Source organism: Geospiza fortis, unplaced genomic scaffold, assembly GCF_000277835.1.
Source record: "Geospiza fortis unplaced genomic scaffold, GeoFor_1.0 scaffold443, whole genome shotgun sequence".
NCBI lineage: Eukaryota > Metazoa > Chordata > Aves > Passeriformes > Thraupidae > Geospiza > Geospiza fortis.
The window spans coordinates 3,045,124-3,058,339 of NW_005054335.1; the positions used below are offsets into that span (position 1 = coordinate 3,045,124).

General features: G+C 35.2%; 1 protein-coding gene across 1 annotated transcript in view; it reads right to left on the reverse strand.

The window, feature by feature from the left end:
• MTREX (Mtr4 exosome RNA helicase) overlaps positions 1 to 13,216 on the reverse strand; it is a 45,456-nt gene that overhangs the window by 11,763 nt on the left and 20,477 nt on the right. The window contains exons 17-19 of the mRNA XM_014307403.2: positions 6,161 to 6,311; positions 4,246 to 4,418; positions 3,903 to 3,971 (exon numbers count right to left, since the gene is read on the reverse strand). Of these exons, the coding sequence (XP_014162878.1) occupies positions 3,903 to 3,971; positions 4,246 to 4,418; positions 6,161 to 6,311 (393 nt within the window). The remainder of the gene's footprint in view (positions 1 to 3,902; positions 3,972 to 4,245; positions 4,419 to 6,160; positions 6,312 to 13,216) is intronic.

The following is a 13,216-nucleotide window of genomic DNA, read 5'->3' on the forward strand; positions in this document are numbered from 1 at the left end:
TGAAAAAATTGCCCTCCCCTATACTCCCTTGCCAGAGTAGCATAAAGTCTGCTTGAAGTTTCAGCTGCATCTGCATTTTCTTCTGTATGTAGCTCATTTGAAGTAAGTCAGTATGTTTTAAAACTGTAATGCATATTTGCACCATGCTAGCAGTACTGAACTTTGCATTTGAAAAAAAAAAAACAAAACCAAAATTTAGGGGATCTCCTTCATTTGCAGGTTTGCAGGTTCAAGTTTTCACGCACAACCAAGACACCAAGACCACAGAAAAATCTTTCAAGCATAACAGCTTGTGTCTGTGGCAAGCAGAGAGCTGCATCTTGCAGGGTGCATCTTTACACAACCCAAACTGTACCCATAACATCTGACATTAATTTAAAGAACATGAACATGTAGATGTGGTGATTAAAGACTACTGTTCACAAGGCCATAACCTTTTTTACACACTGCTTTAAAAAAGACTGGCAATAGTTATTTGGACCAACATGCACTAGGGTTGCTCAAATACACTCCTACTATAAACAAGTATTTTCAGGACTTCGAACAGAAGTTATAGGCCTAACAAAAAAGGCAGACATCACCTTTTAAAATACCATGTGTAAGCTTTTTGCTTCCAAATACAAGAGGAAAAGAAAACATTATTTTCAAAATCCCATCTTAACTCAGTTCATTTTTACTGGGCAATATTTTTCATTACAAATCTACAACATACTATTTTATTTCACTGCATGCCAGCTAGCATTTTTAAGATATTCTCAGAAGTGCTATGAGAAAGTGCCATCATAAACTAAAGAGAAAAACAGGGTTATCCTATTGTACAAGCTAAATTATTTCTTCAAGAAATGACAATTACTTGCTGAGGAAGAAACTGTTCCTCTGAGTTATATCCTACATTTGCAGAAAGCATTCACAGCAATGTAGGCAATCCAAACCACTGCCACCCTCTGAATTACAATTTTAAAACACCCACATGTACCAGATCAGCATCCAGCCAAAACCAGGGAAGGCACAATGCTGACTTGAATGAAGTAGAGACTAAACTCATAGCTGCACAAATGTGCTACAGAAAATATTAGAATTAGAGTTGTCTAGAAAATGTCTAAAAAGAGAGGAAAAAATATTTCTACCTGTGATTGTATTGTAAACTTACTAGTAAAGCAGGAGTATAAAAATCATAAACATCTGCTGCTAATATTACTCTCCTTAAGTTTACACACACCAACATCTTTCAGAAAATGCTGACTAGATGTGAGTCAATCTACAACTGCTTTTTTTTAACGTGTACTGTTTCCTTCCATGCGTTTCTTAGAACAGTATAGGTACTAAAAACCACTACACCCTAGAACAGCAATGGATATGTTTCCATATGCAAGAATAAAAGCACACTAGAACCTTTAAAACACTTGTTAGCCACAGATTTCTCTGCAATATCAAGTTCAAATGATTATTTAATTCGTGCTGCATCAATTCACAGGACAAAATTAAGCCATTTTGAGCAGAGTACTGAAGAATCATTTGAATTCTTAGGATTTTAGATTTGCCCTGAAACAGCTCTCACTTCAAGTGTTCGGAAACAACCAAAATAAGAAAGATGGTCATGCCCCAGAACCAAGAAGGGTAGAACAAATAACAAATTCAGAGTCCCAGATAAGTAATATCAAACTTACGGAAAATTCAATGACCATGACACAGCACTAAAAGAGATGTTTATGTAGTAAACATTATAAATATAAAAGGATTATAATAATCTAAATAGGGAAGACAGAACTGCAGCATCTCAAATTTTGGTATCAATGATTTTTAAGAGACAAAAATTTCATGTCTAGAATCAGGGATGAAATAATAATCAACAGCACAACAGTAGCATTAGCTTACTGCTGGCACAATCCAGTGGAAATAAAATTTCTCACTCAAAAACTTCTATGGGATTTTATAAATTCAAACGGACATTGTTATTGTGCTGCCTACTATAATGCAGAATATATAGCAAGCATCCCTGCTTGAGACAAATTCTATTCTGAACAACAGTAGACAGGAAAGCGCTGTTTGTATTGACAGTTTCATGGAACACTGATTTGTCTAATCATATTGGAAAAGCATCTACACATAATTAATAATAAACATAATTGACATAGCTCATGCATTTGCTTTCACAGTGCAAAGAATAAGGAGTATTATGTGAAATACAGACATACTTTAACCCGAAATTCATTATTAATTGTACAGATTTCTCATTTAAAAAACGATTTAGGAACTATGATATAGCAAAGAAAATTTTGCAACTAAACTAGCAATACAGTCTGAATTCAATATAATTCCTAAAAGTAAACCCAAAGCACTGCTCTGCTTAGAAGTGGATGAAGGTCTAAAGATACAGCATAAGTAATATCTTTCCGGTAATAGGTAAGTATACTTGTATACTTTAATTAGTAATGGGGAATGACATCTGTGTCTCAGGACAAAAATGCATTGAACAGACACTAAAATGGGTAAACAATAACTTCTTCAAGTAATTTGTTTTGCCTCTGCTCACAGAAACTAGTCTTTTCATACTGACTTTAAAAGTTACATAGCTTTAAGTTTGTTCCTTAATCTCCAGCACCTATTGTCATTCTTTCCATCCACACACTCAGAAGGAAAAATTCAGTCCAGCACTAGAACAACCTAATGAAAAAAGTGCTGCTGGAGTCACATCCATCTCTTGCAAAACAGTCCATAATTTCAAAGCTAATATTCAAGCCCAAAGGTTTATGTAACAGTGAGAAAGGCCATATGGGGAAGGCAAATATATATGTGAATAAAATATGACACAGGTAGAAGAAATGCCTCCAAGTGACACAGAAGTTGGCAATTTCACAGAGAAAGCTGGGACTAGGGGACAATCTGGTTTATTGCTGTGTGTCTCTACGAGAAAAGCAATCCACAACCAAAGACTTAAGCAACAGCAGTAACGGCCCAGTTTTTGAACTTGAAAAAAGAAAGAAATATGACTTTCAAAAGGAAGATGGAAAACAAAACAGAATCTCTTCTAGTAAGTTCTGTATGAACACATTTTTCTCATTTCCTCTTTAGTGACTATATATTAGAAAAGCACCAAAAGGTGCCACAATGAACAGGCACCACCAGAACTTAACAATACAACTTTGCATTTAGACCTAGCAAATAAAGCCAATGCTCTGCTAAAATTACAGCCAAAATGCTATCACAGAAGAATATGGTTGTAACTTAGGTTTTCATTTACAGAGCTGAGTAGCTGCTCAAAACATTTTTGAAAGGGAGACCAACATATCATCTAAGGGTTACACAGAGACCAACTATGAAAATGCATTTCTGGAAGTCTGGCTTCTATTGCATCACTGCCCTCTGTCTTTTCTTCCAAATGTCCTCAGATCCATTTCTATTGTTTTGCTCTCTTTGTATTTTAATTTTCCAACTCTATGGCAACATCTCAGAGGACAAGCAATTCCCTGTCTCATGTCCTAATTTAGGACTCAAAGCATAGTTTGCTAGCTTAAGATAATCTTCTTCATAGAGCTAAATGTCAGTCTCCCACTGTTCTCAGCCTTCTCTTAGGGCTTCTGTAGATTTTCTGAGAGAAAACATTAAAGTATCTTTCTCATGAACAACTTAAATTAGCACTGGCAATGTTTCAGAAATAACTTAGTTTGAAACATTTTCAGTGCTATGTACAAGCAAGCATTTCTTCCACAGAAGTTTTCTTCATCCTCTATAGCTTTATTTCTTTACACTTTCACTTCAGGAAGTTCAGAGCTTTTTGTAAATTTGGGGTAAAAGGACATTTTTTTGCCTTTGAGAACTATAAATAAATAGGAGTTTTGTCTTGTTTTCAGAAAAAAACAGTCAGGTATATATTTTGGTAATTGAGAGAATGTGTATTTTACCTTAACATTTGATTTCTTAGAGAAATTAACAACCACTCCCCATCCGTAGTCATCACCTTCATTCTTCACCTGGAAATATTACAAGATGTTATAACATAACATGTAACAACATCCTTGCAAGCACAACACTTGATATTTACAACAGCAGTCGTGGACTACTATTCATCATGAAAACAGTATTTATTTTAATGCACTATTGAATGCTTAGCAAAGAAACACATGTCAAAATTGGTGCTTAGTGTGACATATGCAATTTTTCAAGATGGTAAACTGGCAGACACAAATGAAACTTGCAGATTTCACAAATAGGTAGAAATGAAAAACAAAAGAAAAATCAAATTACCTTGACCAGTCTTCCTGGCTGTAGAAAGGGCAAGCAGTACTTTGGTTTGTGAATATACTCTTCAATATCTTTACCCAGTTTTGCAAGCTGCTGGCGGATTCTGTAGTATATCACCACATTTTCTTCATTGGGAATTACAATTTTGTTGTACTGTGCTTCCAAATTATTGACTCCTGTAATGAAAAGGAAAATCTCATGAAAATTAATAGCTGCACACAGATTGAGGAATCAGTGTTTCACTTTCAGATCTCCATGACTAATATTTTGTGACCACTTCTAGTACTAATTTTTTACTTACAATAACCCATTCTCTGGAAAGCTAGAAAACTGTAAATCTGTTCACTGAATTAAATACCAGTGTTAATTTTCTTAAAATAAACAAGCTTGAGAAACTGGAAAAGGCTGGCACCCAATTATCCAGGAATAACTGATCTAGGTTTGCACAGAAGCCACATTAAAACTTGCAGTGATTTTGTAGAAAGGTCTACCACTGCTTTTTATCTCCTCCTACAAAAATAAGATTGCTCAAAGATATCTTCTAAAAATATGTTTCAACAACAGGAGAGTTTTTAGAAGATGGTCCTCCTAACTTGTTTTAGGCTCTGATCTATCAGTTGAAAAATCAGTATTTTCTTCCTCCAATATTTTTATGCCTTATTTAAGCAAATCAGTTTTTATTCTAAAGATTATGATTCATTCTCTTATTCTGGTATTATCACCAGCAAACAAAAACTAAGAACAGATTATAAAAAAATCTTTTTTTCCTCTCTACCAACTCATCCTCTTACATGCTGTTTTTGAAGGCTCATAAGTGGCCTGGAAGTCCCACTTCACTAGGACTTTAGAGACAACTCAGGGAAGTGCTCCTTATTTTTACCTGCCAATTTTTAGAAGAAATAAGCCATCCATTCACACTCATGGCATATTTTCTTCCTTAGTCTAAGTAGCCAATTCTCTCCTTTGTGTTTTTAATTGCAGCTGAAGGGATTACAAAATTCTAATGCCCAGTATGGTGCCTAAACTGAAACTGTCCAAGAACTATGAAAAATGCTCTTCAGCTCCATTTTTCTATTTAAACATCAATGCTGGAATGACAGAATAAAGATCCAGGCATGCCAACTGGAAAAGGGAAATAAATACTATATTTAACTACTACTACACCTGCAAACTAACAGAAAGATAACTGAAACCCTCCCTCTGCATGGCTATCAAAGTTACATGCATATGCACGCTTTCTCTCTTAACATTCAATTAACAAATTAACAGATAAACTGCTCAATAATCGTAATTACCTCTCATGTTCTTATAATTTTCCTGGATTAAGTTTTGAAAGACTCATTCTCAAACACTGGTTGAGATTTCCAGACACTGACTTTGGCTCATGAAAACTCGCTATTCAAGGATTATGGGTCAAAACACACTTACTCAGTGGAGTGCAATTAAAGTCCCAGATCTCTCAGAATTTTTCCCTGTATTATAATTAAGTATTTCTTACCTACAGTACTCTGAATGCAATCCACTTAAGTTCCTTTTACAGCTTGTACTGAGATATGAAAAGGTGAAAGATTTTCTTCCCTAAGATTTTTTTCCCTGCATCTCAAATGAGCCATGGGAAGTTTTAAATTGTTTTTCCTTCTTCCCATCCTATAGTTTAGTAATGCGACAATCATTCTTGTCTGACTCACAGAGGAAAGCTCTCTTCATAAACTGATGGCACATATCAGTATAGGTCCTAAGAACAAGAGGAAATTACTGAAACTATAACTCGGCAACAAATGGTGTAGTGGCAACCGTTGTCGGGGAAGACAAAAACTGCACAGGTAAAAAATCCTAAGAGCATAATAAAGCATAATAAATATAGCCAACTTTACCATGTATTATACCTACTCACATGAGAACATGCAGCAATACTTACTTTCCACAATTTCTGGAATAGTTCTGTAATGCTGGAACTGATAAAATGATTTTTCTAACATGTATTCAGGGTTAATTTCCTCCACTCGAAGTAAGTTCAGTACCATGTTGTATGTCAGGTGGAAAGCACTGTTTAAGGGATCAGCTGAGCCCTGAACAAGATACAAGAACATTTTTAATTTGAAAAAAAAAAATTAATTGTGGCATATAAGAACACATTGGATAAATCATGATGCAGTATTTCATATGAGGAGCTGCTTTGATGAATTGCACAATTTGTCTTAAATTTAGATTACATACTGCATAAAATCCTAAACAATTTTATTATGCTGAACATATAAAAGTGTTTGTACTGAACAGGTACATATCACAGCTAGGATATTATAAATTATATTTGAATGAAAAGGACAGGTAAAAAAATTAGATGTTTCCAGTAGTTTACACTTTGGATTCCATCATCTTAACTTGAAAGTAATAGTTACTTAGCTATTTAAAGCAATCCATTATTTTAACACTGGAAAAAAAAACCTTATTTGCAAGTGTTAAGATATACTGATTACATTATTACATTGGTATCTAGGGAATTTTGTACAAAAATAGGCAATCTGGTAGTTCTTTAACTTGAATTATGTCTCATTATAAAATTAACATAACTTGCAGGTAGCTTGAGAGAAGCTGTGAACTCTCCTCTGGACATGGTCCTGGGCACCCTGCTCTAGATGACCCTGACAGAGCCATGGCTTTGGAAAAGAAGACCTCCACAAGTCCCTTACAACCCCCACCATTCTGGGATCTTAATTTTTTTTTTTTTTTTACAATGCAGTATGTACAGGTATTTTGATTAACCTAAGAATAAAAGATGCTGAGAAAGCATTACAGGGAACCACTACCTTCTTTATCCATTCTTATTTTTTAAAAATGTCTACTACTGTCCTCTGTCAAAAAGGACTAGTGGACTAAGTAAATGCATCTTTGGTTCTGATTCATCATTGGCTGTTACTATGTTCTACACAAGAGGACAACCTTGTTATCATAAAAGAGTAAACATTTAACTGATATGGACTAAAGCAACCACTTAATTCAAAGAACAAACAAAACACTTGAACAGTGTCCAAAGACATCTGGAAGAGCAGAATACACAGCCTCTCCAAGCAAGGGCAAGCCTGAGAAACTGTCTCTCACTTAAATGTCAGCACAGAAGGCCACCTTGATACACCAAATTGCTGAAATCAGATGAGAGAGATCCAACACTTCTGAAGTACAGAACTGCCCAACTGCAGTGCATAACCTTTCATCCAAGTAGCACTAGTTTCAAAGGAACGGGTATCAGACAGTCCTTCAGAAAGGATACAAGGGAAATTCAGGAGTTATGAAATAGAAAATTAAAGCTTATGTGCAACTAAAGCAGGGGAAAACAGAAGCACCAGACAGCTGGACAGAATATAGCAGACCAGCAACATAAACAGGCTTTTTATAAAACCAAGATAGATCTCACAAATATTTCAGAGCTCTTTGAAGGTGTTAACGAGTATGTAGATTATCATACCTCCTTGATTCCTGAAATGCTTATGACAATACACTTACCTCCAACAATGTAACATAATTAAGTGATTAAGCATTTAAATTATTTTTAAAAACTAAACTCTCATGAATTCCTAAACAGAAAACAAGCGCAATTTTGGTGTTCTGCAAAACAAAATTTCCCAGAGACTTAAAGAGGGCTGGACTTACAAGAAATGTAAAAAAGGCAAAGATAGAAAAATAACAAGATCTGATAAAAATTGTACTAGATGTCTGAAGCTATCCACAAACAACAAAAATCACAAAGAATAAAATGGCAAGTGAAATCTAATCTGAAAGTATAATAAAAGACAATGGGCAACAGTTTGCAATGGAGTTGTACCTCTTATTCTCTTAAAATAATGTATATATGAAATATAAGAGATTTACTAAACAAGAACTGCATTTCAACAAGGCCTATGAGTAAATTTAGTTATGATTAAACATTTTAAATAACAAGTAAAATGTAACAAGAAAAGAAGGATGTTTCAAAACATATTTTTCATACCATTACATGATTGTTGAAGTTGCACATATTCTATCAGACATTTTAGACGCTAAGAAAGGCTGACACTAGAAAACATGCAACTCTGTGCCTTTTGTTAAAGCTCAAAAGTCGCTTTACCTAAAACTTTCATCTTCTTGCAACCAATTTATTTGCTTTTCTCTATGACCAGATATTTCCTTGATATACCGAATTTAAAAATCACTGGGTATTAAAAAAATTAACTGATGATTTGTTTATATATGCAAATGCTGAAATTCAAATCCAGTGGTCTTCCAGATCAAGCCAAGTGTACTAGACTTTAAATGACAATAATACAGTGCACACATTTTTCTTTCAATTTTAAAGGTACTGTCAGGAATTCAGATCCTACATCCATTTATGCACTGATATCAGAGTAAGAGACAGTTTGAATCCAAAACTCCTTCACATGTAAAAGATTTAAGAATACCATGACCCCATTTGCTTTATGTGAGACAGAGCTTTATGAGATTACCTTGCAAATGCGAGAATCCTACTCACTACCTCATTATTTTGTCTCAGAAAAGAACACAATTGTTACAGAAAAGCTTTCCGCATATGTTTATACTCCAAAAGTACCAGCACAAATACATGTAAAAAGTTTGGATAAATCATGTTCTAATGTTTTGCTTCCCATGACCACTGATTCAACCATTCTAGATTACATCACTTAGTGGATCATAAATTCACATCTACATTTTTACCTCAAGTGTTCTGCATCTCAGAGCAGAAATACCTCTTAAATTAGACCATGAAATGTGTACTTTAAAAAATACTGTCAGTTCTGACATCACCACAGATAGGTTTCTACTACCTGAAATGTCTCACTAATTACAACATCAACAGTGGAGCTGAGGTGCTCAAGTTTCTACAGATGCCTCTAGTTTGATATATCAAATAAAGATGACAGAACTTCTGTTGCTGATGCTAACCAATATGTAGCACAGCTTTTTTTTTAGACCTGACAAAAAGGATTATGTACGTACCAACCTCCTGTCCATTTTTCTAAATATATTACTTATTCTAGGAAAGAGAAATTATCACTCCATAAAAGGCTTGCCTCTCTATAACAAAAAAAGCCATTTAAAGAATGACATTTACTGAAGAATGGCACAGCAATTATGCCAGTGTCAGCTAACAGTGGCCAGATTCTTTCCTACTGCAGCGTCCACTGCTCTAGTCAGGCATCAGCTAAAGAAGCTGGAATACACTCACCAGCTGGCTATAGGCACTAGAGATCTGGCAAGAAGCTGCTGCATGACTGCTCTGATCACACAATGAAACAAATCCTCTTTCCATTCCTGACATCTTGGAGGGAAAACTTTATCGTATGCTTGCAAGACTCATAAACTATTTCAAAGAATAGAACTGCGTCACACTCCCACCTAAATGTGATCATTACGTGAGAAAACAAGGAACCTCATAAAATTACAATATATACACAGAACACAACAAGAAAGACCAAACAATTCCTGCAGATTCACTTCAAACACCTTTTCTTAAAATCAGCAGAGTTCAAATATGAAGGAGTGATTTAAAAACAAACAAAAAGCCAGCTAGTTCAGAGATTACATAAGCCTTACTTGAAAGGCGATGTTTGAGCCAGCTGCCGATGTGGCAATTTTATTTTAAACACATGATCAACATTTTACCATTTGAAAATATGACCATTCATTCTATTAAGACATAGAAGTTAAAACACAAATCCTATTTTGGCAAAAATGGTGAATTTTTCCTGTTCCATTATCTCATAAACACATCTTTCTCCAAGTTTCAGAAACTTCTGTCTTCTCAGTGTTCTCTAAGCAATACATTTGAAATCACGAGTTCTGAGAAGCTTATTTTATCTGAAAACTGAAACTGCTACTTCTTCAAATGAAATATGCTCCACTGCAGCTCTACTGTATTACCCCTTCAGCACAGCCAGTAAGTTCTGCCTCATGCATTAGTCTTTACCTACTACCCCAGGCTATCAGCAGACTCACACCTCACAGGGAGCAATCACCTGTATGCCCTTGCTTCATTTACTCAGCAGCAACATCCAAACTACATCCATGTTAGAAAACCTTATACCAAAATACCGTTGTTCTTCTGTACTAAGTACACTCAAGGCATGAGTAGCCCATCAGCCTTTCATGGCAAATACTAAAGACAGCCATGATTACTGAAGAGACAATTAGTGCTTACCTAAAGTCATCTATCAGACACATAAGATGCAAAGAAGCAAGTAACAGGAGGGGAGGGAAGATGGAATATATTACTGACAGGAAAATGGAAAAGGTAGGCTTTTCCTTCCTAACTTACTTTCAAAGAGTCTTCACAGTATAAAGTGTTCAACTATGCTGTATTTTGCTTATTGCCAAGATATAGTAAGACATAAATCAGTTTTAACTTACATTTTCTCCATGATGGTTATCTCCTCCTGAAACCCCTTTTTCTGCTCAACACTTTTGCCACTGGCTCCCAAACTGATTACTTTATATTTACTTAAAAATACTGTGAAGCATTTAGTTCATCCTCTGCCAAAGGGCCTCCTGTCAAAATACATCAACCTTCTCTTCAACAAGCTAAGCTGCACCATCATCTGCCTCAGCATTTCTCTGTCTCTGAGAAAGCTTCACCCTTGTCTCCATAGAAAAAGCTCCACATCAGCGTAAGGAAGAACCACCAACCACTCAATGCAGAAGATGAAGTAAAAGCCTGACTTTATGAGAGCTGCAAAAAGAGTTGATGAGAAAGACTACCTTGAACAGGCATCAAGAAGTCAGTTTCAAATATGCACTGCCTCCATGACTTACTGCTGTTGAAGAATTACCATTCCAGTTCTCCAGCCTCCTTTTCTGCAAGTAATCCTGCCTCTCATTCCTTCATACAGGACAGGCCCCCTCACCTCAAAAATTTAACAAGACTGCAGTATGAGATTTTTTTTCTGAATAGTTTTTAGAAAGCAGAATAACTTTGCAAGCTTTTCCATCTCTCTGGATGACAATTGCCTGGATAAAGAGAACAGTCTGCATATATCAACTAAAGTTCTCAGAAATCAATGATCCCCTTTGCACGTGCAACCACTTCTCATAAAATTTTAAGCTAACTTAACAGAAGCACCCTTTCAAGTTTTCTGAGTTTTGGGTTATTAGATATATGCAAGAGAATGATTGGATTAAGCTGATAATGTTAAAAATCAGAAAATCAGGAACATAATAATAAACAATTCGCTACAAAAATAATTTAGTCAAAAGCTAAAAAAAGTACAAGAATGTGAAAACTATAGCTGCTATACAGCGTTCCCTGTTTAGCTGCCAATAATTTCAGAATCAATCCTCCTCTTAACACAACCAAGCAATCCAACAGGGGATTCTGTACTTACTGGTATAACCATTTCTTGCCCACATAAACAAGAAAGATAAGGATTGGGATGAAGATCAGTGTATGGAATTGATACAAACAGTATTTTTTCCTTTTTTTTTTTTACTGTTAAGACTTGGAAGCCCTGTCTAACTAGAGATGTGAGAGCTGTGATTGCTGCATAATGGCATCTAGTGTTGAGCAAGGCATACATTTGGTAAGAGTTACTCCTTCTGTTATCACTTACAGACGGAAAAAAATATTTATATTTTTAAATTTGTTCCCATGAAGACAGAGGAACAAATTCTCCACATAACATTCTTGTTCTCCGGCCTGTCATGGGAACATCAAATGGCAAATACTGTCTGAAACAAATTAATTTGCAAAGCAAAATAAAGTATCTTTCACAATGATGAAATTAAATACAATATAGGACATAATTTACACCATTTTGGTCCAGTGACAGTTTCATTTGCTTATCAATGTTTCCAGAAACACACAGAATCAATGAGTTTCCAGAAAGCAAATAACAAAAACACTTTACAGAAAGAGCAAAGAACAGAACAAACTGGTAATAACTAAAAGATCTTTCCCTTTTTTTTTTGTCATAAGGGGAAAATAGGTAGACTTAGACATCTGTAACAGTCACCATCACAAATTTCAATTAAAACACTTATTAAATAGAAATTAAAGTGACTGCTTGACATGTCTGTAAGACACAGAAACACCTCTTGTGAAATAGCAACATGCTTTTCTCCATATATCAGTAATAAAATAATCACACAAATATTCAGTCTCTCTCAGAATTATAAAAAAACCCTATGCAGTTACACTGATAGCAGAATTACCCTGAGGCACATTAGCACAACTGTAAAATCAATAAAAAAGTCTTCTGTGAGTTTGTTTTCAAAAGACAGTGGTACATGGCTATTTTAAGCACAAATTTATTACCAATCCAGCTCACTGCTTTGCCCCAAAAGCAGTTACACCAGGACAAACAGAAGGCACTGTGGGTGGCAAAATACTGCTCCAGCAAGCTTTGCTGGTGAAAATACCTCAGAGGCATTCAACAAATGCTCCAGCTGTAACAAGAGACTTAAAAAGAAAACAATATAACTCTGTTTCTCTCGCCTCCAAATACTACCTTCTCAAGTTAGTTTTGAATGATGGAATTTTTTAGTCATTTACCCTCTCTAACACAGAAGGCTACTGTTGTAGCCATCGTTAGTTTTACTTCAGGATGGTAACTCCAAGTTGTTGTCTTCTTGTTTTTCGAAAAAGCAAATAGTATCTCTATCTTCAAGAATAAACTAGCTGACATCCTCAACAGATTTGCCACTGTAGGTATCAGGACAGTGACATATTTATTTTATGACACTTTACAATTTCAGTAAATATGCAGTATGTTTTAACTTAAAGGAAAAGTGTTCCCTAGCAAAGACAACCTACTTCTATAAAATGTTAGTATCAAGTTAAATTTTAAAAAGTACCTTCTCATCTGTTCATCTCAAACCTATCCTTTTTGTTTTAAGGCTACAAAGGCAAAGAAAAAAATCTAGTTTAGCCAAAATGAATTCACATTTGCAGTGATGAGTTTACCAAAGTAAATTTTCCAAAAATCTGGAG